This window comes from Schistocerca nitens, chromosome 2 (genome assembly GCF_023898315.1).
Source record: "Schistocerca nitens isolate TAMUIC-IGC-003100 chromosome 2, iqSchNite1.1, whole genome shotgun sequence".
Classification (NCBI taxonomy): domain Eukaryota; kingdom Metazoa; phylum Arthropoda; class Insecta; order Orthoptera; family Acrididae; genus Schistocerca; species Schistocerca nitens.
Window position 1 is genome coordinate 1,093,331,404 of NC_064615.1, and position 23,987 is coordinate 1,093,355,390.

Consider the following 23,987-nt stretch of genomic DNA (forward strand, 5'->3'; position numbering starts at 1 on the left):
TATCATCGCCAGAGTGCAGCATGATCGCATGAAGTGAAAATGGTGACTCCACAGCAGTGCGCGCAAGCAGTAGTGTGGTTTGCAGAAACAAAATCGCTGATTACTGTGTAAAGAAATTATCGAAGTGTGTACAAAGGTGATCCACCTGATGTGAAAACAATTAACAAATGGTATAGGAAGTTTCTGGCAACAGAAAGTTTTCTGAAACATTCTGGTGGTGCATGTTACGGAGTCTCAGAAGAGACAGTGGAGGACACCAGACAAACGTTTCTCAGAAGCCCACATAAGTCAATTCGTCAAGCGTCTAGGCAACTTGATGTACCTCGATCAACACTGCATTGTGTAGTTCACTAGCATCTTCATATGTGTGCTTACAAAGTGCAAATTCTGCAACATCTCACACCAAACGACAAACCACGCACACAACAGTTTGCTGTGGTTATGCTGCAGCGTATTGATATGGATGCCAGCTTCCTGGAAAGATATTTATTCTCAGATGAGGCACCCTTTCATCTATCAGGAAGGGTCAAGAGCCATAATGTTCAGATTTGGAGTTCACAAATCCACACATTGTCATTGAACATCTTTTTGATAGCCCTAAACTAAATGTCTGGTACAGGCTAATGCACGACAGGATTGTTGGACCATTCTTCTTTGCAGAACAAACAGTGAATGGGTCAGTGTATCTGGATATGTTGGAGCAGTTTGTGTACCCTCAGATACAAGACTTGCAACCCAACATCATTTTTCAACAAGATGGAGCTCCACCAAACTGGTCAACGGCTGTTCACAAGTTCCTGGATAGGAAATTTCCCAGTCGTTGGATTGGACATGGAGGACCCATTGCCTGGCCACCACATTCACCTGACATTACGTCACTTGATTTCTTCATGTGGGGATTCGTGAAGGACAACGTGTCTGTGACCAAAGTGGACGATATTTCTACGTTGCGACATCGTATCACTAATGCGATTGCAACAATAACAGAGGAAATGATACAAAGAACTTCACAAGAAATTGAATATAGACTTGATATTCTTTGTGCTACAAATGGTTCACATGTAGAGGTGTACTGATGATAAGTAAATAAATTCTTTGAGATGCTCTACAATGTGGTGCATTTTTCATTGTAGTATCTACTGTGGTTTCTTTCCTGGGTCGTTGAAATCAGGGAGGTTTGAGTGGGACACCCTGTATATCATGGATCTCCCACAGGGAACTGTGCTTGGGGATCTTCCTGTTTAGTTAATTATTTGCATGTTCTTTGGGTCATAATTGGAATTTCTCACTATAATGTAGAATGAGTCAGTTATCTGAACAATCTGCCTTTGTGAATTAATAAAAATTATGTTTTCACGGTGTTTCCTCATGCAAGCAGTGTGTTGCATAACACACTAGTTATTAAATTATAGTCTAATGTCAGGCACATACTGGAGGAAGCTTATGTCTAATTCCCAGTCAGCTGTGGTCTCCACTCTTTAATGTCATTAACTGTCAGCTTGAATGTGTGTTCCAGAACTGTCAATTTTTATTGATTCATTTCATTTGCAAATTCATTTCACTAAGCTTGAGTCAGTTTATCTTATTCTCTGGTAACTACCGATTCCTTCTAATTGCCTGTAAAGTGAGTGCAAACCAATTTAATAGTCAGGCTTGGTGGTCTTGCAGTAAACTCCATGCCTGGAAACTGAAAGGTTCAACCCTGATTGGACACCAACCTTTTGCAGTCTTGCTTAAACCTCTCTCTTATTTACAGATAATGTATTGAGTTGCTGGCTGTCAAACAATGGGAGATCCAGGACGAAATAATGATAATATTATGAAAAGGATAGATGCTACTAACCATATAGAGGAGACACTGAGCTGCAGACAAGCACAACAAAATGACTGCTATACAATTGAGCTTTCTGCCAAAAGGTCTTCTTCTAAAGGTCCTCACTGGGCAGAGAAGGGAATATGTGAGTTGTGTGCTTGTGTGAATGTGTGAGTATTTCTATTTTAGAAGAAGACCTTCTGGCCAAAAGCTCATATGTATAACAGTTTTCTTGTTGTACCTATCTGCAGCTGCAAGTGTCCTCTATATGGTGAGTATCAATCTGACTTTTTCATAAGAGTTACTGGCTGTTGGTTTCATGCCTTTCTATTCCAGACAGTCCTCATTTGTGATACCTTCATCGTCCATAGAAAGTGAAAATGAATGACATGATTTGTTGCTTTTTACTTGTCATTGTCATGTATGATGTCATCAATGTATATGTTATTTGTCGCAGTGACTGCATTATTAGATAGACAACTCTTCCTATCAAGTACTGACATTTGTTCTGCAGCTAAATATTCTAATCATTCTTCAAAACATTCTTTTTGGGAATATGAATCAGGGTTTCACTTTCATCATACTGATATACCATATTGGCCTCTTGTGTAATACATACACCAGTGTTGGTCATTTGTGTACCTCATTGTTTGTTGTTTTCTCAAATGCAACTGTACTGTAATCCATTGATGCAAAATTCCCAAGTATTCCTAAATTTGACAAGAATGTAGGTACATGGAACATTGAGTGTGTGTTACATTACTAAAATATTTTATGATGTAAAAATAGGAAACTTTACTGTCTTACAGCCTTCTTGTGCTATGTAGTGATCTTGATTACTATAACTGTCTTGTTCATGACACATTTGTTTAACTTATATGACCCCATTAAAGAAGAAGAATCTCAAGCACACTTTTAACAACATGAGTTGTAATGCTGAGGAAAACTTTTCAATGTTATTAATTTTGGCAGTCACTGCTTGTGAAATATATTAATTTTTGAAATTTTCCTGTATATACAGAAATAAGAAAAAAAATTAGGATTAAGGAGTGATTGGAAAAAATTGCTTTGTGATTGATAACCGCATTTTTCATGCAACTGCTGACTTCAGTGACCTATATTTGTAAAATTTCAGACAGCTGATATCTGAAGAAGAACAGGCATTTGAACAACAATTAACAGATGTGGATTACCAGCTTCAATATGTTCCTCCTTTGGCTCTGAAAAGAAAGAAAATTTTCAGCTCATTCAATAAAGGTAAGAAATAAAATTGAAAGTACACACAAAATATTTTTAATTTTATTGTTCCCTGGTTTTTCCCCATTTTCATTCCAACTGAAGAAGATATAGTAGTACATTAAACATAAATACTTTGCCCTTGCCTAATAGATGTGAAAGTATTAGCTTTCTCTTTACATAAGCACAGAGAGCTCTGTGAACACAGCATTTGATGAGGGTTACTCCATATAAAGCAAATAATTATAAACACTATAAACAAGTCATATGGAAGACACTCATACATTCTTTAATATGCTGTTGATTTTATTTATGGATGTTAATCATCCAGCAGGACTCAGTCCTCAGTGGCAAACTCCATATCAGAGGAGATGTGTGATTAGCTTATGTTATTGTAGGTGGTGTCATGTTGATCATAATCCACAGCTTGTCTGTTTATGTTTCAATTTTGAGTGATCCCATCCAATTTACAAATTCTACGTAAACAGCATAAATGTTATGGGGAGGTGGATTCTGTGCAAATAATTCAGTCATATTAATTATCTGTAGTCTGAATCTTATTTTGCAGTTCTGAGTAAGCATTAGCATGGTTGTTTGTGTGCTATCATGATGATTCTCATCATATAAAATTACACATAACTGTGAAATCTGTAAAACCTAGGGTAATCATAAATATTATACAACTACTCATCTATAAAGCTACCAGAAATGCATGGATTACTACAGTTATTCTGTGACTGAGTCAAGAACAATTTCGTGCCTAATCAAAAATTCCTAATTGAAATGTTACTTGAAATTGGAAGATGTGGAACAATTACTGATTTCAGACAGTACTCCTGTTTATTCATCTGGTCTACCTAGTGATGATGGCATAATGAAGTGTATGTTATTCCCTCCAAACATTGTGGATCAAGCAGTGACCCTTATATGTAAGTGCCTTTATAAACAAAAGCAACTTGATGAACATGTGGTTTTCTTCATGCCTGAGGATAATGATGAAAGCAACATAGGTGACCAGACTCTGATCAAACTGGAATCTTGTAATGTCAAGAGTGCCATTTTCAACTAGGTGAGCAGCTGGAGAAAAGTTAAAAGTGTCACTTTAAAAAGTGATGAGAATAGTCTTTTGTGCAACAAATAAACAGTGTTGGTCTTGGAGGACAGAAAATTCAGATTTCCAGGATGCATTTGGAGCTGCTACCACGTAAGAAGTTAATGACTATGCATTTGGAGCTACTAGCATGTAGGATGTTGACAAACAAGATTTTGACAACCAATTCCTGAGTGAGTGTAAAGTAATGGACCAGGAACAAGTAGTTTCCTCTCAAGAAGAGGAAATCAGTCATATCAGTGAATTTAAAAATAACAGACCACTGACTAAACAGTCAAATTTGTTGGGAAATTTGTACACATTAGTCAACTTTATAGACATTAATTCAAATTAGCAAAAAATTAGCTTGCACTAAAGCACACGTTACAAAAGAGGATAAAAGAACAGTACACAAAAGAGTCTCAACCAAAAATAAGTTCCTTCTTTACACATTATCATCAGATATTGGGGGTGAAAACGTTGCTGTGGAATCAACATCAGATCATAGTGCCTCATTGGCTGCTGTAGATCCTACCTTTGTACATCCAGATTACAGCATTGAACAACTATTCTATAGAAAATATAACACGTAAATTTCAAGTGCATTATAGACTTTTGTTTTGAATATATACAGCAGTGTATGAAAGAAATAGTTTATATATTGAGATTGTTTAATGTAATCTTTGAAAATGTATTGCAAATTTAATTTGTTTAATTCTATTATACATTAATGTAATATCTTCACAATAGTTGCCTTTAATTTAAATATGCAGTGCAGTTTTTCACATGTAATATTACATTGACATAGCTTTTATGTTACTAGTATGTACACTGTATGTTATTTCGCTAAATTATAGCTTCACATAACTATTTTTTAAAAAAAGTTTTTGTAATTCTGACTGTCAGTAATTCAAGTATGATAATTCAGATTTGACCCTCTCTGGACTTTTTATTAACAAAGACAAATAGATTGCACAAAAATTTTCACTAAGCTGTCTTTTCTGAATTGTTCTCTAAGTATCCTAATCTTGGATTTACTGAACTAAACATCCTCCTCATCATTGTCGATCTGTGTCCATCCTCGCATCAATTCATACAAAACAGCTTACAACTAAAATAAATAGATGGCTCTTATATTACCTACATTGTTGAACAGCTCAAGGAAGTCAACAGGAAAAGAGTCACACTTCCAGCACAGAGCCTTCTTGTACCCTCATTTGTTGGCCCAGACACTGGCCGAGCACACTTTCTCTGCAAACATTTCCAAATACAGCGACAATAGTGCTTGTGTGTTAGCATGGCTTATTTGGAAAACAAAGGGGGGGATCACTAATAACTGTTACCTGTATTAGCCAAAACTATAATGTAAGTAGTGTTATTTTGTAATAGAGAAGCTAAAAAGAATCATCACCATAGAAACAATTTAACTGTCTACCAGCACACACATCCTACAAACCAGCACAAAAATTATCAAAAGCAGAAAAATACCAAACGAATGTGGAAAATTGTCTGCTTCAACCTTCACTGCTTTACAACCACTAAATATGTACACTGAGATACCTTGCCCTTTTTCAAGTTTTAGAGCTGCACAGATGCCCCGGAGTTCGTTAGATAATATCACTTGTTAACCATTTTGTCTTTTACAGTTCCCAGTATGCGGAGCAAGGTTTATGAAACAATTGTTAACTTAATTCTGAGTGTAAAAATTTGTAACATAGTGGGACTCTGAGATGCATTTTGTATTAATTGTTTATATTATATTTTTGTTTGTAGTTAATATATATTTTCAGTATCTTATCATTTCTTTGTGACATTTTCCTTCCTTCTTGTTGCTTACATATTGATGTACAGCATATTTGTGTGTCTGGACTGCACATCCATTTGACTGTTCCTCCACTGACAGCCTTGTTAAATTTAATTTTATGGTGCCTAATGTAACAAAATAATGTATTTTAATTGTATTCACTTTCTTGAGAATTTATTTTCTACTGATGATAGCAGTTTTTAAACTACAAGTAATACACTTCATTGTAATTATCAACTCTACACTGAGGTGACAAAAGTCATGGGTTACCTCCTAATATTGTGTCAGACCTTCTTTCGCCTGGTGTACTGCAGCATCATGATCTTGCATAGCCTCAACAAGTTGTTGGGAAGTCCCATGCAGAAATATTGAGCTATGTTGCTTCTATAGCCTTCAATAATTCTGAAAGTGTCGCCAGTGCAGGATTTTGTGCCAAACTGACCGATGTCCCGTATGTGTTTGATGGGATTCATGTCAGCTAATGTGGCTGCCCAAATCATTCACTTGAATTGTCCATAATGTTCTTCACACCAATCACAAACAATTGTGGCACAGTGACATGTTTGGAAACATTAAGTCCATGAATGACTGCACATTTTCTCCAAATAGCCGAATATAACCATTTCCAGTCAATAATCAGTTCGGTTGGACCAGAGTACTTATACGTTCCGTGTACACACAGCCCACACCATTATGGAGCAGCCACCAGCTTGCACAGTGCCTTGTTAACAAATTGGGTCCATGCTTCGTCAGGTCTGCACCACACTCAACCCCTACCATCAGCTCTTACCAATTGAAATCAGGACTCATCTAACCAGACCACAGTTTTCCAATCATCTAGGGTCCAACTGACATGGTCACAAGCTTGGGAGAGGTACTACAGGTGATGTTGTGCTGTTAGCAAAGGCACTCACGTCAGTCATCCGCTGCCATAGCCCATTAAAGCCAAGTTTCAGTGAACTGTCCTAATGGACACATTCATTATACAGCCCCCATTGATTTCTGTGGTTACTTCACACAATGTTGCTTGTCTGATAGCACTGACAACCCTATGCAAATGCCATTGCTCTCACATGTTAAGCGAAGGCCGTTGGCCACTGTGTTGTCTGTTGTCTGTGGTGGTAGGTAATGACTGAAATATGCTATTTTCAGCCCACTCCTGACACTGTGAATCTCATGTCTAGCTCCAACTACCATTCTGCATTCAGAATCTGTTAATTCCTGTCATGTGGCCATAATCACATTAGAAACTTCTTCACATCTATCACCTGAGCACAAATGATAGTTCTGCCAATGGACTGCCCTTTCATGCTGTGTGTATTCGATACTACTGTCATCTATATATTTGTATATTGCTATTCCATGATTTTTGTCACCACCTTGTATATCTAAATAGAAAACAAAGATTTTATGAAAAGCATTTATTTAATTGATAAATATGAGTAATGAATTCCAGAAATGTAAATTCTTGTCATCCAACAGTTTCAGTCCATTTAACTTATCACACAACAAGGTTCTTAGCAGATTTCCATTTTTCTCCTACAGTGTTCTACTTCAGTAGCCAGAGACAGTTAGAAATATCTAATAGACTTGAAAATTATTTGAATTGTTAGTTTTCTTTAGATCTGTTATAAATTTATATATTGACTCTTTGTACCTTGCATATTGTTGCATATCATTCAGATCTTGAATAAATAATGTCAGTAGTAAGAGTGCCCTTGATATTGTCTATGGTTTTTGTGTCATATTTCATACACAGTGCACTACATGAGTAACTTCGCAATTTTTTCTGTATGCATTCAAGCACAAACCAGCAGAAGAAACTTCATTAAAGAAAATATTAGACATCTGAGAGAGATGCAGTTCCGTTTAAATGAGAAACGAAGCCACACAACTCCTGCAACACTGTTACAGTCCAGAGATCAGAAAGCAGCATCAAAAACGTTGCCACAGTTTCCTGTAAGTTACAGCATGGGGAATTTTATTCATCTTAAATTTTTGGCACTATTAATCTGTTGTAACACATTTTATACAATCTTTATATTGGGATTAATTGACCTAGTGTGTCAGTATTATTTTGTTTGCTGTGCATCTGAATTGGGGTCGATGTGTGTACACAACTGTACAACCAGTTTTTCCTGAACATCATTTTTGTAAGACAGAATAAAATAATTGTACTTAAATCTATTTAAAATGTGAACAGTTCCAGAATAGAGCATTTCAGATACATTGTTGGAAGTTAAATATGCTACACTAGTACAGATAGCTAATTGAAATTTTCCTTAATGTACAGTACAGTTTGTGTAAAGGAGAGATGATTACATTTGTAGATGATTTGAAGTATATAGGGTGCAAAATTTAGCCTATAGAGCTGCCCCTGTAGCAACAACATTGACTTTAACCTGGCTGGGCATTTAGTTAAACAGAGCTTGAATGACAGACTTGGGTAGGTAATTCCACACCACTTCACTCTAAGCCAGATTCCTCAAACCTCTGTGGCCAGAGAGTGGTAGCATGGCAGTCTCTTAACTGACCGTGAGCAGATACTTTCAGTTGGTGAAAGATCTAAAGAATATGCTGGTCAGACCAACAGTAGAACACCCTCTGTATTGATTTACGTCAAGACAGCACGAGCAACCTACAGTATCCTTTCACAGAGGAGTGATCAAAGACTATTTTAAAAGACTGCTTTTGTTAATAAAATGAAACTCAATGACAATGTCCTTTGGATGAATATCCGTACAACTACATACAACAGAAACTTCTCTCCCCTGACATTATCTGTAATGTGCCTACACGATGAACCCTGGATTGGTGGTAAGCAGCAGCATGAAGTCCTGGGGTGTTGCTGTGTGACTGCTAGCATGCTGGTGATGCAGACCAGGATGAATGGGGCTGGGTCTGCGAGCGAGACAAAACTGCTGGTTCTTCCAACTTGTTCTGAGACTGTACTGCTGATGTAGCCAACCGGATGGATATCTTGATTTTGATGAGAGCCATTTACACACATCCTTCTGGTGTGGATGTCCTCCTGCCTACACAACCTGCCTGATGTGTGGAGGAATCAACTACCGGGAGGATGCAACACAGCCTGTGGTCTTTTGTTATATTACTGAATGCTAATATCATGGAGACCTCAGAGACAGAGCACAGACACTAATCCAGTCATGTGAGAAATGTAACACCTGCTGTCCAAATTACATGAACAAATTTGATTCTGTACCATTGGCACCCTGTACTATCACAACATGTGCTGAACTGACAATGGAAAATGAAATATGGCAATCTTTGTTCTCGAGTCTCGGTCTGGTACACAGTTTTAATCTGCCAGAAAGTTGCACATCAGCTCACACTCTGCTGCACAGTGAAAATTTCATTCTGGTTTTTTCTCCTCAGAACCTCCACACATCAATACATCCACCCTAATTCTGTAAGCAGAACTGGGACTCTGATGGAAAGATGATGATGTACCATTCCTGCGTCCAGTGTTGTCACTGGATGCACCACTGTTAGTGCACCTCTTCCCGCTGTCACATCAAGAGAAGCTGCAACAGTGGTCATTATGCTGGCAGTATGCAATGCACTGCACTGCCTGTGTCGCAATATTTATTCTCTTTGGAGTTCGCCCCCCCCCCTCCCCCCCCCCTCACACACACACACACACACACACACACACACATTTCCATTGTGATGCTGTCTGAAAATAGTTGTTTGTCCAGTTGCTGTTGGTTGCACCACTGTTGCTGTGCTTCTCTCTGTTGCTGCATCATGGGAAGCTGCAAAAATAGTCACCATGCTGACACTCCCTGGTGCTCGAGACATTAACACGCTGTCCATGTAGATACTTATCTTGCTGTAAACAAGCCTATTTCCTGACTCATCTATGTGACATGCGTGTATGATCTTGCATGACCTTGCAAACAATTTGTTTTCTAGGGTGCATGTCACTTGGGGCCATTGACACTCTGAACTCACTGATTTCATAGTAGCATGACAGTCATTAACTGCTGACCAATGAGTGCAGCAGTATTGAGGAAATATAAACCACAGTCTCAATAGCCCACAATCCTGCCACTGGTGAATTCTGGTATGTGTTGATAGATGCTTCTCCTTCTTACACATGGTATAACATGATCTCACAGATAAACAACATTAAAATGTGATTTCAAATGAGAAACCTACTGTGTAATCTTTAGTTATATACAGAACGAAGGTGATGTTACTCCTACAAAGGTTATGCAGTGACAAAGAAATGCTAATTGGTTCCATATCCAAGCATGCAGTACAGTTCATGCCAGTTTGACATTTGCTGCATGTCATCCTCATAGTGATGCAATCTTAATATCCAGCCATGTATTAAATTTTATTAGAGTTGCAAACAGATAAGTTATTCCACAGTGTATTACACAGATTAGAAACAGGTCCTTAGCAACCCTGTAATCAGAAGTATATAAAGAGAGTGCTTGGATAAAAACTGAAAATAGATTTATTTCTTCCAAGAAAAAATTGCCCAATAAAATGTTGTGTGACACACAACAAGTGTTAGCACCAGTAGTGATCAATATCATAAAATAAAATAATAATAAAGCTTACTATTAAACAAGAAAACCACTTGTTAGAAAAAGGAGTAAATCATTTAGTTTAGTTTAGAGAAGAGTTTATACACATTAGATGCAACATGCGATACTGCCAGTGCATTAATGTCTGGTGTATTATGACTCTTCCATGAATGATACATACTGGATTTTTGTAGGAGTCTGCAACTAAACTGCTCAAGAACATTTTGCAGCACCTTTATGACTTGCACAGTTTTTTTTCTTTTTTATATTGACTGCAGACCTCTTTCTCAACCCTCTTTTACCATATGTGACTACTAAGTACAGCCATCTGTGTTTGGAGGTAAAAGTAAACCTACATTTATAGTGAATTTCAATAGAGCACCCTGTGTTTCCAGTCATGAACAGGAAGATAGGGCTTGTGTATGTGATACAGCCTGTTACCATGCCTCGAAGAGTGATTTGGAGCTCAGACAATTTCACTTTATGACAAACAGGTGAAGTTGACTACTGAGTCATTGTATAGCACAGGAAGATCATTCCAACTTCAGCTGATGTTATGAAGCACAAATCATTCTAGATCTGTCTAACAGTGGTTGCCTACAGTGAACAGAATCAACTGATGACTGCTATCTAGAAAATTATGGCTTGCAGGTTCCATGAAGAGGACTGTGTGTTACATTTTTGAACAAGTGTACAATTTCTCTCCAAATGGTCAATTTGGCCTCTAGGTGTCAATTACAAAGAAAATTACAAAACTCTCTGTACCATATGATCATTTGACAGTTGCTTTCATGTGGTAAGTAGATTTCTCCTTGTAAGGTAATGGGGGTAATATTGCCATACAGCAGCTTTGCTGGCAATGGAAATATCAGCTATGGAAAAATGGATAGGATGTGAAAAGCACAAAGACAAGTCAATATATTTATAGCCTCAAATTAATGATATGAATATAATAGAGGGAAACATTCCACATGGGAAAAAAATATCTAAAAACAAAGATGATGTGACTTACCGAACGAAAGTGCTGGCAGGGCGATAGACACACAAACAAAGACAAACATACACACGAAATTCAAGCTTTCGCAACAAACGGTTGCTTCATCAGGAAAGAGGGAAAGACCAAAGGATGTGGGTTTTAAGGGAGAGGGTAAGGAGTCATTCCAATCCCGGGAGTGGAAAGACTTACCTTAGGGGGAAAAAAGGACAGGTATACACTCGCACACACACACACATATCCATCCGCACATACCCAGACACAAGCAGACATTTGTGCTTGTGTCTGTGTATGTGCGGATGGATATGTGTGTGTGTGTGCGCAAGTGTATACCTGTCTTTTTTTCCCCCTAAGGTAAGTCTTTCCGCTCCCGGGATTGGGATGACTCCTTACCCTCTCCCTTAAAACCCACATCCTTTGGTCTTTCCCTCTTTCCTGATGAAGCAACCGTTTGTTGCGAAAGCTTGAATTTCGTGTGTATGTTCGTGTTTGTTTGTGTGTCTATCGACCTGCCAGCACCTTCGTTCGGTAAGTCACATCATCTTTGTTTTTAGATATATTTATAGACTCATCTTTACCTGATAAAGAGAAGGCAGCATTCAGCAGTTTTAGATGGTTTAAATTATTGGTTACATAATTGCATGTAATTACTTTACATGACTTTGCACTTAAGTAAATAATGTAGGGTGTGCTTGTAATAAGATCTTGAATCATTGAAATAGAAGTCATGTGAAAACAAGCTCTTCCAAGTAGTTCATAATTTAAATTTAAAGCACAGAAGCAGAAATAATATATTGGGCTGGTGTACTTCAATCAAAACCTTCCATAGTAGAATTAAGTTATAAAGATGTTTAGAACAACAGAAAAGTAAGTGATTATTTTATTATGAAGACAGAATTCAGTTTCGATCTTTGTAGTGCCAGACAAGTATTTGTATGTCTCATATTTCATGCAAAGACATCATTAAATGAAGGGAGAGGGTGAAACTGTGCCAAAACATGGAGTTATTCCTAATTATGTAAATCTGATAGCATATCATAAATTAGTTCTGATTTAAACTTTCCACGCTTAAGAATAAAACTATGAATTAAATGCAGAGTGAAAACAGTGTAATGCAAAATAGACATGAAAATACTTGTTTTGTGTTTTAATGAGTGTTCGTAGTTCTGTTGCATAGTGTTTTTTTTTTTTTTAAATTGCAACAAATTATAAAATTATTCGGTGATAAATGTGTGTAAAATTATATAATGTATTTAGGTTTAAGTACTTAAATCTTATAAAAATTGTAAAAGAATTGTGCCCATGTTTAGGAATTATTTTGATTAATGAATTATCATGTGACCTGACTCAGGACTGGGGATATGAGCAGGAAAATGGGGTCTTTGGTGGTTGTCCGTTGTGGTAGTAAGTTCGGAGTGGCAAATTGCTGTGAGTGTAAGCATGGATGCCAGTGTATGTGAATAAGCAGTGAAAGAACAATGTGAAAGTGTGTAGGTGTGAGACAATAAACCATGTGTACGAATTGCTCTGATTATTATTTATCCAGATCAGATTTATTTGTGAACATTAATATGCGTGGCCACAAAGTTTGAAGCGTATTTTTTAAATAAATAAGTTTCAATCTGAACTTGTAGAGTGTACCTCATTTTGCGCAAGGTGGTGGTATAAACAATTGTGTATTCAGTTCACTGCTGTTCAAGGGCTAGCCAATATATGACTCATTATTAGAGGCACAAGTGCAGCCATTCACTACCAGACCCCTTTGCAGATGAGCGATGTGTAAAATAGGTAGTGAACGAGCCTGAGTACAGTTGGATCCTCCATCTTTTATTGATTTTTGTCCATGGTATCATGACTGCAGGGTTTCATTATACCTACATAATGAGCAAGCTACATATCAGCACACTTAGATTTGTGCACATGTCTCTGTCTACATTCTTGTGGTGAGTGTGAAGAAAATTAATTTTATTACCTCTAAAACCTGTGGATAAAGCCTCACCCAGGACAGCGCAGAACTGTTTCTACAGCTGTTTGAAGGTTGATGTTGATTTTTGACATTGCTTTTGTAAGAGGTTTGTACTTTGTGAATCTGACAAATTACACTCATGCTCACAAATTAAGGATAATGCTGATACATGGCGAAACAATGGTCTGGTGGGCAGTTTGTGGGTTTAAATCACCTCAGTGTACAACCATGCGGTGTATTTGACCTGCGGTCGTCACGCGATGTCCACATATGCGGAGGTGTGTTGGTGCATGTCAGAGTACGGTGCAGCGAGTAAGTGTGCAGATGTTTTCAGACGTGCTAATGGTGGCTGTGTGTTGAAAATGGCTCAAAGAACACATATTGATGACGTTATGAGGGGTAGAATACTAAGGAAACTGGAGGCTGGTCAAACCCAGCAGGTCATAGCACGGGCTCTCCTTGTGCCACAAAGTGTGATCTCAAGATTATGGCAACAATTCCAGCAGACATGAGATGAGTCCAGGCACTACAGTACAGGACGTCCACAGTGTACAACACCACAAGAAGGCCGATATCTCACCATCACTGCCCGCTGATGGCTACGGAGTACTGCAGGTAGCCTTGCTTGGGACCTTGCCGCAGCCACTGGAACAGTTGTCTCCAGACACGCAGTCTACAGATGACTGAACAGACATGGTTTATTCATCCGGAGACCTCCAAGGTGCATTCTACTGATCCCTGGTCACAGAAGAGCCCGTAAAGCCTGGTGTCAAGAACACAGTACATGGTCACTGGAACAGTGGTCCCAGATTATGTTCACAGACTTGTCCAGGTATAGTCTGAACAGTGATTCTCGCCGGGTTTTCATCTGGCGTGAACCAGGAACCAGATACCAACCCCTTAATGTCCTTGAAAGGGTTTGATGGTGTGGCGTGGGATTATGATTGGTGCACGTACACCCCTGCATGTCTTTGACAGAGGAACTGTAACAGGTCAGGTGTATTGGGACGTCATTTTGCACCAGTATGTCCGCCTTTTCAGGGGTGCAGTGGGTCCTACCTTCCTCCTGATGGATGATAACACATGGCCCCACCGAGCTGCCGTCATGGAGGAGTACCTTGAAACAGAAGATATCGGGTGAATGAAGTGGCCTGCCTGTTCTCCAGACATAAACCCCATCAAGCACATCTGAGATGCTCTTGGCCAACATAGTGCTGCATGTCTTCAAACCCCTAGGACACTTCAGGAGCTCCGACAGGCACTGGTGCAAGACTGGGAGGCTATACCCCAGCAGCTGCTCGACCACCTGATCCAGAGTATGCCAACCCGTTGTTCGGCCTGTGTACGCATATCTCATACTGATGTCAGGGTACGTGTGCACGAAACAGTGACGTTTTGTAGCACATGTGTTTGGGGACAGTTTTCTCTACTTATCACCAATACCATGGACTTACAGATCTGTGTCATGTGTAGTTGTGTGGCACCACATGCTGCAATTACCCTTAATTTATGAGCATGAAAGTGTAGTGTGCATGGTTCATCCAAGGCAATTACCCAAAAATACTTCATCCTGTCTGGTGGTTCAGGCCACTTTGTGCTCTAATATATCAAAATACGCGAGGATGAAGTACGTGTGGTGCATTGAAACAATTAACAGAAAACAGTATTCATATTAGCTTTCAAGCAGTTGCTTCATTTCTAACAAAAGTACACACATTCACACACACAACCACACAGACACTCGCCCACCATCTCCTACCGCAGTCCATTCACTGGTGTTTCTTATCAACTAAAAGGCAGGACCATGTGTGAAAGTAGCCATATTTTAAATCAGCCATCCCTTAACTACTATAGAACACTCAATGTGGGCACGATAAGCATCCAGTTGTCTAATCACATCAATAGTTACTTCCAAACTGTGGCAAACCACAAGCTTAATCAAGCAATTTCCATAAATGTTGCTCATCACAACACAAATAACTTCAACAGCTGCTTCTCTATGTGGACCATTTAGACACTCCATTCCAGCACAAGTTTCTCTAAACTATGTGGACATAAATTGTTTCTCTAGCTTATACTATGCTTTTGGTCTTCTCTTGACACAAACCTCCACTGACCTGTTTCCCATTGCCTCATCTTACTTTTTTCCTTCACTCTTCTGTTGATACTACTCCTTCCCCAACCAGATTGTGTACTGCCTTTCCAAACTACTCCCCCCCGCCCTAATGTGGGCATTCTCTCTCTCTCTCTCTTTCTCTCTCCTCTCTCTCTGTCCCTCCTTCCTACTGCTGCCCTTTCCCCTCTCCCCCCCCCCCCCCCCATCTTTTTCTCATGCCCCTCTCTGTGTTCATTTCCACCTTCCTCTCTTTTCCTGCCTCCCCCCCCCCCTCCCGACCCATCTAGTTCTTATATGCTCTTCCTTCTGAACTTCTTTCATCTTGCTGTGCAGCTGCTGTGCCCCCTGCCCACCTACATTAGCCCAGACACCTACTCTCTATCAATCCTGCTGAGGCCATTGAAGTGTGCATTTCTGTGTCTGTGAATGTGTGAACTATTACTAGAATAAGAGAAAGAGCTTGACAGCTAGTGTGAGTACTGTTTTCTGTTACATGTTTTTATCCCCCCCTCCACATCCGTCCCCTATGGGTGAATGGTTGCCTTTCCCTTATTTTACATATTGTTCCATCCAGGAATTTCCATTATGTTGAACATGAATATGATACAGAATGTAAATTCTACATAAGATTTTGTCCAACAAAGTAGGACTCTTGAAAGGAAGACACTTATTTAAAATATTGTATCATTTAAGAAAATACTTTAAATGTTGTTGATTCTCTCTGAAAGGAGACTCCTTTAAAGCTAATTGCTTTGACAATTTGTTTTCAATTTAAAATCTTCAAAGAATAATTTTACATTATAAAATAGGATATATTTTCATTATTACAGGAAAATGAGTTAGTGACGCATCCAGCGTGCAATATGGCAGCACTAACATACTGTATACTTTTTATATTCCTGTATTTTCAGCTGTCTGTTTTAATCTCTGTTTATTTAAATGTTTTTATTCTTGATGCAGATGTTGAAAACTTCTCAGAAACATTTCAACAGAGACAATAAAACTCCAAGGAGAAAGATGAAAAATAAAATCACACGTCAGCAAAAGATGTATCTTCGTAAAGCAACAAGATCACATCTTCAAAAATCCGGTGAACATGGAAGCATAGTTCGTGATCAGACTTCATCAATAACATCTCTTACTTCTGTTCATGACTCAGGATGTAGTTCAGCTAGTGATGAAACTTTAAGAAACTTCTATGCTGAGACTAATAATGATAGAGAAATGTATTGTATGAGCTCATCAGATGACAAAGAGAATATTTTATCTCCTGATGGGAATGTAAGTACAATCTCACACACCTCTCTTTGTTTTATGGTATCTAAGTGATATTTGATCAGGAAAGAACAGAGACCTATTTATATCAATTCCTATGTTGTCATTGTGTTATGTTATGCGTGGGTATTGTGAAACTACTTTCCAGCTGCGGCAAGACAATTTGTTCATGCTGTTTTTCATCCTCACTTTTCATGAGCAAAGTTGTGCCCTATGTGTACATATACCACGATGTTGTACACTGCTCAAAAAAATTAGGGGATCAAGCACAATAGACTTATGGTAACATATTTTATTCAGATATCAGTTAGAATTGTAATTTGTGTGTGATACAGTACAATATTTTGCTGTCTCATCTCTTTACTTGAGGTTTACATGGTGTTTATGCAGAGAGACACCGTGGAGCTACCATAATAGTGAAACAGTCATTCTCGTTGCCCTCTAATATTGTGTGTGATCACGTTGGGCGGCCAGTCCTGCATGGCATGGACAGTATGAGGTTATCAATCAGCTCTTGAGGGATATTTGGCCATTCTTCCATGAGTGCAATATCCAGCTCTGCAACCATTGTGGGGGGTGCTGGTCTGGCTGCAATGCATCTGCCAAGTGCCTCACAGACATGCTCAATCAGGTTTAAGTCTAGTGAACAAGCTGGCTACTCCATGCGTTCAGTTCCCTCAGCTTCAAGCATGTTGTCAACCAGTGCAATACTGTGAGGATGAGGATTATCGTCCACCAGAAAGAACCCATCTCCTATGGCACCAGCATAAGGCACAACAAAAGGTTGAAGTATCTCGTCTCTATACCTCTGAGCAGTCAAAACACCATTCTGAATGACATAGAGCTCCAATACTGCTCCAATATTGACTCCTGCCCACGACATTTGTCCATCACCATGATATGGTGATGATTCTTGCATATAAGCAGGATTGTTCCGAGTTCCATGTTCTATGCAGATGAGGGAACAATGATTGTCTAGCTGAACACAAAATCTTGACTCATCTGTGAACAGCATCCAGTGGTCTAGCTGAACACAAAATCTTGACTCATCTGTGAACATCACCCAGTGCCATTCGTTATGACTCCAATCCTGATGTTCCCCCACCCGATGTCTGCAGGCTAAACGATGTCATGGTTTTAATGGGACACACACCATAGGCCTCTGTGTGTGTGGAGGCCACATTCCTGAAGCAATTTCAGAATTTGTGTTGATATTGTGCATCCTGTTGCTGCCTGGAGGGTGTGTTGCAGCTGAGTTGCATTCAGCCTCCAGTTTCAACTGGCTGTTAAACGAAGATAACAGTCATCTCTTGCTGATGTTACCTGTGGATTACCTTGGCCTTACCTTCTGTTAACGGTTCCTGTTGTCTGAAATCGTGTCCAGGTCCTGGAAAATTACACTTTGGGACACTCCAATAGCTGCAGCCACCTCCCTCTGTGTCTGTCCTGCTTCCAGCCATCCTATGGCTCCATGCCATAGCTTCGGGTAAGTCAAGTTGTTGTTGCATTGCACTACCTGTCCACTACACTATCTGAACCAAACTGCTTGTGTAATTAGTCTGGTTGAGTAAACGCAAGTCATCATGAACCCCTCCTACAGCAACTTTCCATTATTACCACTATCTCGTAGACCGTAATGTTGTTGTCTCCATTCCGTATAATCGACAGAAAGACATTGGACCATTTTAGTTCATACTGGTGATGACAATACTTCAGAACCTAGATAACTCAGATGATCCCTTAATTGTTTTGACCAGTGTAGCTAATTTCTAATCTACAGTAAACAGAAGAAAGAACTATTACAAATTGAAGAAGAACTCATATGTTTTGAGAGGGGGGAAAAGTGTTGAAGTGAGGGCAAAAACAGAAGATATAACAGATACTTGCCTTTAATAACTTAGAAATATGCCTTTTATCAAATGGTGGACACTGGTTCTGTTTCTCTGTTGAGATTTGTTTGCTTATTTGTTCATTTATACTTTATTTATTTATGTATTTTTTTCAGGCTGCAGCATAACTTACCCCTCTGTAACTACATCTTCATCTCAGAGTAGGTTTTACACTGAACATCCTCAATTATATGTTGCATACATGCCAGTCTTTTTTCCCCTGAACATCCTCAGTTATATGTTGCATGCATGCCAGTCTTTTTTCCCCTCTAATTTTTCCCTTATACAGTCATGTTTTAGTAAAACAGAAGTTATTCTGTGATGTATTAACACATGTCCAGTCATCTTGTCCTACATGTCCCTGTGGTTATCATGGAACAAAAGATAACATCTACTTATCCTATTGCCACCTTCATCTGTTAAATATTTGGAGGGAAACAATTGTAGCCTTAGCTTTCAGGTGTCTTCAGAGAAAAAATTCATATGAAAAATAAATAATTAAGGCAGACAAACTTATGTACAAAACCAAATACTTTAGGTTGTAATGTAGCAGACTGAGATTCACTAACTGAAGTATGCAGTACCTCTCTTTAATAAATGTCCGAATACATGGTAACTTTATCAAATGCACACACACACATATATGAAAAATCAAAACAGAATCACACACACACACACACACACATATATATATATATATATATATATATATATATATATATATATATATGTGATTCTATTTTGATTTTTCATCTTACACGTCATTGTATAATGAACTGCGATTGATGACTGACTTACAGAATTTGGTATGTTACTAGAACTTTATTAGATAACAGAACAATGTGATCATCATGTAAACAAACTTAATATTTATAGTATTCAGTATGCCTTGCATCACCTTTATTCAGCATTGGAGGTAGTATTATTGCAGATAATTAGAATACTAATTTGTTCTTGATCAAAACTTACATATTTTTGTAATAATTGGAAAAGGGATTTATTTTACAAAATTTAAAAAACTTTCCAACTGACAAAACTTAAAAACGTACATATCTTCATGAGCTTGTTGTCATGTGCAAAACTATTTACATTAATCTTTTTTATTGGAAATGAAATGAAGCATCAGTTATAACAGTACTGGTACTATAAATATATTTTGTTGTCACGAATCTATTTAAGGGCCAGTTTTAGATGAAAGCAGTTTGTTGTTATATAGTGGCGGTTGTTACTCAGCTGTGGTAGAGTTGTAACATAACAGTTGTGGCCAATATGTGAGTTGTTGGAAGATAAAATTGTTAATAAATGGGCAATTACATAACTCAGACTTTGAAGTTAGTTTAAGAAAGTATAAAACTTATACCAAACGAAAGCGCTGGCAGGTTGATAGACACACAAACAAACACAAACATACACACAAAATTCAAGCTTTTGCAACCAACGGTTGCTTCATCAAGAAAGAGGGAAGGAGAGGGAAAGACGAAAGGGTGTGGGTTTTTAGGGAGAGGGTAAGGAGTCATTCCAATCCCGGGAGCGGAAAGACTCACTTTAGGGAGAAAAAAGGACAGGTATACACTCGCGCACACACACACACACACACACACACACACACACACACACACACACACACACATATCCATCCGCACATACACAGACACAAGCAGACATTTGTAAAGCTGTGACGGAGGACCCACCTCCTCTTCCTCAAAATCACCCTCTCCAAACCTTCCAGGAATTTCTGACTTCCGGCCTTGCCTCTCAATCCTTCTTAAAAAACCTTAATCCTACTCCCAACATCACCACTGCTGAAGCCCAAGCTATCCGTGATCTGAAGGCTGACCGATCCATCGTCATTCTTCCGGCGGACAAGGGTTCCACGACCGTGGTACTTGATCGTCGGGAGTATGTGGCTGAGGGACTGCGTCAGCTTTCAGACAACACCACATACAAAGTTTGCCAAGGTAATCCCATTCCTGATGTCCAGGCGGAGCTTCAAGGAATCCTCAGAACCTTAGGCCCCCTACAAAACCTTTCACCTGACTCCATCAACCTCCTGACCCTACCAACACCCCACACCCCTACCTTCTACCTTCTTCCCAAAATTCATAAACCCAACCATCCCGGCCGCCCCATTGTAGCTGGTTACCAAGCCCCCACAGAGCCTATCTCTGCCTACGTAGATCAACACCTTCAACCCATTAAACGCAGTCTCCCATCCTTCATCAAAGACACCAACCACTTTCTCGAACGCCTGGAATCCTTACCCAATCTGTTACCCCCGGAAACCATCCTTGTAACCATTGATGCCACTTCCTTATACACAAATATTCCTCATGTCCAGGGCCTCGCTGCGATGGAGCACTTCCTTTCACGCCAATCACCTGCCACCCTACCTAAAACCTCTTTCCTCATTACCTTAGCCAGCTTCATCCTGACCCACAACTTCTTCACTTTTGAAGGCCAGACATACCAACAATTAAAGGGAACAGCCATGGGTACCAGGATGGCCCCCTCGTACGCCAACCTGTTCATGGGTCGCCTAGAGGAAGCCTTCTTGGTTACCCAGGCCTGCCAACCCAAAGTTTGGTACAGATTTATTGATGACATCTTCATGATCTGGACTCACAGTGAAGAAGAACTCTAGAATTTCCTCTCCAACCTCAATAGCTTGGGCTTCAGCTGTGGTGATGTTGGGAGTAGGATTAAGGTTTTTTAAGAAGGATTGAGAGGCAAGACTGGAAGTCAGAAATTCCTGGAAGGTTTGGAGAGGGTGATTTTGAGGAAGAGGAGGTGGGTCCCGCTGTGACGGAGGTCAGAACTGTTCCAGACAGGGTTCAATTTGGATAGTGTCTTGGGGAGTTGGATCATTAGGGGTAGGATTAGGATCATTTTTCTTCGTGGCAAAGTGATACTTCCAGCAGAGAGTACGAGTGTAGGACAGTAAATCTTTGACGAGGGCTGTTTGGTTGAATCTGGGAGTGGGGCTGAAAGTGAGGCCTTTGGATAGGACAGAGGTTTCGGATTGGGAGAGAGGTTTGGTGGAAAGGTTAACTACTTAATTAGGGTGTTGTGGTTCCAGATTGTGTTGATTGGAATTTTGAGGTTTTGGAGGGAGTGGAGCTGGAAGTGGGAGATTGAGTAGATGGGAGAAACTGGGTTTGTGTGCAGTGAGAGGTGGTTGATGTTTGCTGGAAAGGTTGTGAAGGGTGAGTGAGTTGCCTTTCCGGAGGTGGGAAACCAGGAGATTGGATAGTTTTTTGAGGTGAAGGGTGGCATGCTGTTCTAATTTGCGGTTGGCCTGTAGGAGGATGCTCTGAATAGCCGGTGTGGATGTGGGAGAGGAAAGATTGAGGACTTTTATTAAGGATAGGAGTTGACGGGTGTGGTCATTGGCTGAGTTGATGTGTAGGTGAAGGATTAGGTGGGTGAGGGCAATGGATTGTTCAGTTTGGAACTGGTATAGGGACTGATGGAAAGAAGGGTTGCAGCCAGAGATGGGAACTTTAAGTGTGCATGGAGAGAAATGAAGAATCTTGTCATTATTATGGTAAAGTAATGTTCAACATACACTGTTGTTGTTGAGAATATTTAGTCTGTAGTGAGATTTTGTGGAGATGGATACTGGTGCACCATTTTCACAATGTTGAAGTTAGGTGAGAGAGAACTATGAGATGAGGTATTGAGATTTATTAAGAAATAGTGAGGATTCATTATGAGATGATACAGTTACGATGATGTATTTGGATTCTTCATGAGCAATAATAATAATGATGATTATGATGTATTGTGGGAGATTATAAAGTATTATATGTGTTATTCTCACATTCTGAGGATTATGACAATGAAGTTAGAGTTAGAGATTAATTATGATGAAAATGTAGTGGATTAGTGGAGTGTGTCCATTAAGGCATATGAAACATTTCAAGCGGTAGAAGTAATTTATGATAATAATAATTACAAGCTTTGTATGGTCCCATAGGAACTTACCACTACAAGTTTGGTCATTGACAAGAGGAAATGTAATATCATATCTGTGCATCTGTTGATTAGTAATAATGGTGAGTAGTAATCTTGGTTTAAACTGTTAACATAAATTACAAGACTTTGTTTTCTTTTGTATTTAAAATTTTGAAGATGGTGGCTTGTGGCAGGATGATTCATGATGATTATGACTTGTATCACATCTGGTTATGACATACAAATACACCAGAAGATGGTTGTGAATGTCTGAAACTGATTATGCAAAAAATTTTGAAGTAATACAGCTGTGCACAATTGTTAGTTTTCAACATCAGTGAAAGAATTATATTTGTTGGCAGTTACCATTATGGTCTGTTATAATTTATTATACAGGGTGTTTCTGTAAGAGCAAGCAAAAATTTAACAGGACATAAGTAACAGTCCATTGAACAATTTGAGGTAGGGAAACGGGTCGTAGAAGCCAGCTTAAGGGGATAATAGGAATAAAATCACTTTACTGTCTACTTTTTTATTTACATTATTTACAGTTAACTGCAAATACCATCACTGACACAATGAACGTACCATTTGTATTGTATCTCACAAAATGTGCTGAAATTGACAGCCATCAAATGCAATGCAAGCATGACATCAGAGAACAAGGTTCTGATGCACTCTGGAAAATATCCCTTGTGTGTTTCAAATCACATCACAGACAGCTACAATTCTGGCAACTAATTCCCTTTGTATCCACTGGGACCTCTTACACAAGTGACTTTATGTATCTCCTTAGGAAATAATCAAGGGGATTCAGGTAAGGTGACCTTGCAGGCCATGAAATAGGACCTCACCTTCCAATCCAGTGACTGGGAAATGCAGCATCTTTTCAGGAGTGCTAGTTCTGCAAGTTTTTCAGGAGAGCTTCTGTGAAGTTTGGAAGGTAGGAGACGAGGTACTGGCGGGATTAGAGCTGTGAGGATGGGTCTTGAGTCATGCTTGGGTCACTCAGTTGGTAGAGCACTTGCCCACAGAAGGCAAAAGTCCAGAATTCAAGTCTCGGCCTGGCACACAGTTTTAATCTGCCAGGAAGTTTCACAGTATTGTTATGGTTGCGGACATCACACTGAAGTGAGGCAGTGCACTGTCATGTTATATCCACATCGTCTCATGAACAGCCAAGGGCACTCTCCAACAACTCAGGTAGAACTCTTTGTACAAACCTCAAGTACAGGTTGTCATTCTGATGGCCAGGTAGAAGATATGGCCTAATGAGATTGCCACCTACAAT

The 23,987-nt window shown here is 39.3% G+C and overlaps 1 protein-coding gene across 1 annotated transcript in view; it reads left to right on the forward strand.

The window, feature by feature from the left end:
* LOC126237488 (uncharacterized) overlaps positions 1-23,987 on the forward strand; it is a 304,303-nt gene that overhangs the window by 210,437 nt on the left and 69,879 nt on the right. Inside the window, exons 8-10 of the mRNA XM_049947633.1 lie at positions 2,949-3,070; positions 7,748-7,902; positions 16,539-16,859. Coding sequence (XP_049803590.1) covers positions 2,949-3,070; positions 7,748-7,902; positions 16,539-16,859 — 598 coding nt within the window. The remainder of the gene's footprint in view (positions 1-2,948; positions 3,071-7,747; positions 7,903-16,538; positions 16,860-23,987) is intronic.